The 2,223-nt window shown below is 42.5% G+C and overlaps 1 protein-coding gene across 1 annotated transcript; it reads right to left on the reverse strand.

Moving 5' to 3' along the window:
• Positions 1-234: 234 nt before the first annotated feature.
• LOC148852134 (fatty acid elongase 3-like) lies at positions 235-1,515 on the reverse strand. Its single transcript, XM_088945495.1, has one exon. The coding sequence runs from the start codon at positions 1,512-1,514 to the stop codon at positions 642-644; it is 873 nt and encodes a 290-aa protein (XP_088801621.1). The 5' UTR covers position 1,515; the 3' UTR covers positions 235-641.
• Positions 1,516-2,223: the final 708 nt, after the last annotated feature.

Raw genomic sequence — 2,223 nt, forward strand, 5'->3', positions numbered from 1 at the left:
TTTACAATTCACTAGATCATTGAAATGTTTTGTAACTATACATAAGCATTTAATGCCTGTAGGCTCGAAATATTTTCATTGATTAAACAGTTTGATACACAGCCATTGCCATCAGCTAATAAAAGAGTTCAGATTGGCACCCCACTGAGAGATTGACTTCAATCAGTGCAAGTTCATGCTCACACCATTCGAATAGCCAGCCTCTTTTAACCTTTACTATGGACATATTCTCAATACAAAGCTGTAAAGACTGTCGAATGAACCTTGCATTGATTGAAGCCGATCACCGCCACAGAACATCTACATTGGGAACATCTCCTACTCCTATTCTCCCGTACATTGTCATGGGGAGATAGTTGAGAATGCGGTGTGGGGTGAACATGCATGGGTGTGTTCTGTGGGGCACCCATGCGAATTCACTTGCCATTTGGTTACACAGGCTGATGAGAAGTTTTTAAATAACCTGCAATATCAATCTATAATTACATGATACTGACAAAAGTAGACTCATTTTTAATGACACTTTTATTTTATGCATGGTAGAAATTTAAAAGACACATGGAGACATTGCTAATCTAACAAATTCTTCTTGCTAGCTTATTGACTAAATGCATGAAGACATGGCTATTACGAAGGTGGGCTTAGTTTTTCTTGATCCTGTTCTCTTTTCCTCCATAATCTGCTCTTTTTTCACTTCCTTTGGCGTAAGTTTTGGTGTGAAAGTCGTAGAAGAGAAACAGAAGAGAACCGCTGATGAAAGCACTGACACACCAACTCCCAAACCCTGAGCATCCCTTTCCGGTGAAATGGTGCCAGAGCATCCCAAAAGAAACCAGAAAACTTAGAATGAACTGCAAAATCTGGACGTCAGTCACCAGCCTCTTCCACCATGGCCGCTTCCCAAGTGCACACAGCATGTAGTAAGTGTACATTAGTATGTGCACCGACGAGTTTGTTATCACGCCGAAGGGAATGAGCGACTGCGACGTCTGCAGCCACATGTAGGTACCCACCAATGCCACACTGTGATGGTAAACGTGGAGGAAGGACAGTCGGCGTTTTGATTTGCTGAGGAGGATGAGGAGGGTGTCGACGAATTCAGAAATTTTGGAGAGGTAGAAGACGTAGGTCCAGAAGAAGACTGGTCCACGAGGTGGGGTTTCGTTGGAAGGGAAGCAGAAGAGCCAATGGTTGTTGGGTTTCTGGGCAAAGGTTGAGAGAGTGCAACCGACGGTCATCAGGGTGGAGAGGATGACAAGGAGGAGGCTGTGGAAGGCAGAAAAGAGGTGGAGGAAAGAGGTGGTGGACGGCGGGCTGGGTGGGGTTTTCGCCGGCGGTGATTTGGAGGAGATACTGATTTTATACAAGAATGCAGTGACAGAAGTGTAGGCGATAAGTGTTGTTGCGACGAACCGGGGTGAAGAGCCCCACGTCTCTCCTTCCTTCCATTCGAACTCCTTCACCACTGGATGTTCCACTAACCAGTATAACACGTTGGACTGGATCCGCTCCATAATCTCTCTCTCTCTCTCTTAGATGTAGAATGCAAAATAGGAGGATGATAATGTTTATATATAGCCTACTGCATGGAGACTCATTATATGAATCCAGTCAGAAAAAAATACATTAATAGAGGTCAAAGGTCGATGCATCAGTCTTGTTACGACACCGGATCTCACACACATCCTAGCGTGCATTCGGAACATCTCTCATAAGGGATAACGACCGATACTCCCAATGTCAGAATTTACATTAAGCAAATTCTTGTATATAATCAGAAATTTACATTAAGCAAATTCATACTTTTCCTAAGTTATTATTCATGGGAGATGTTTCTAATGCACATTGAATGTTTCTAATGCATATTCAACTTGGCAGAAAATATGACATTAAGCTTGAACTTAACTTGAAGTTCAATTTAAATCAAGTCAAATTGAACTTTTCAAATAACTTGTGTAAATTTAGATTCATAACTTTAGCACCCTTTAATGGATCCTGAATTGGAGTTAGGATTGAATAAGGTAAGACCAATTAGGATGAGACCATTAGATTGGTATTATACGGGGATAGCCACTTGAAGATTGGGGTTTGGATTCCACTCTATTGTCTTCGTGTGTTGAGACAACCACTGAATCCTAGTTGAGTATTTCTATCAGATTGCTATTTTCCGTCAACCTTCTCATTAAACAGCTGGGGGAGGGGGGGGGGGGGGGGGGAGAGTAT

Source organism: Nelumbo lutea, chromosome 5, assembly GCF_056320005.1.
Source record: "Nelumbo lutea isolate HS-2025 chromosome 5, American lotus-T2T, whole genome shotgun sequence".
Lineage (NCBI taxonomy): Eukaryota > Viridiplantae > Streptophyta > Magnoliopsida > Proteales > Nelumbonaceae > Nelumbo > Nelumbo lutea.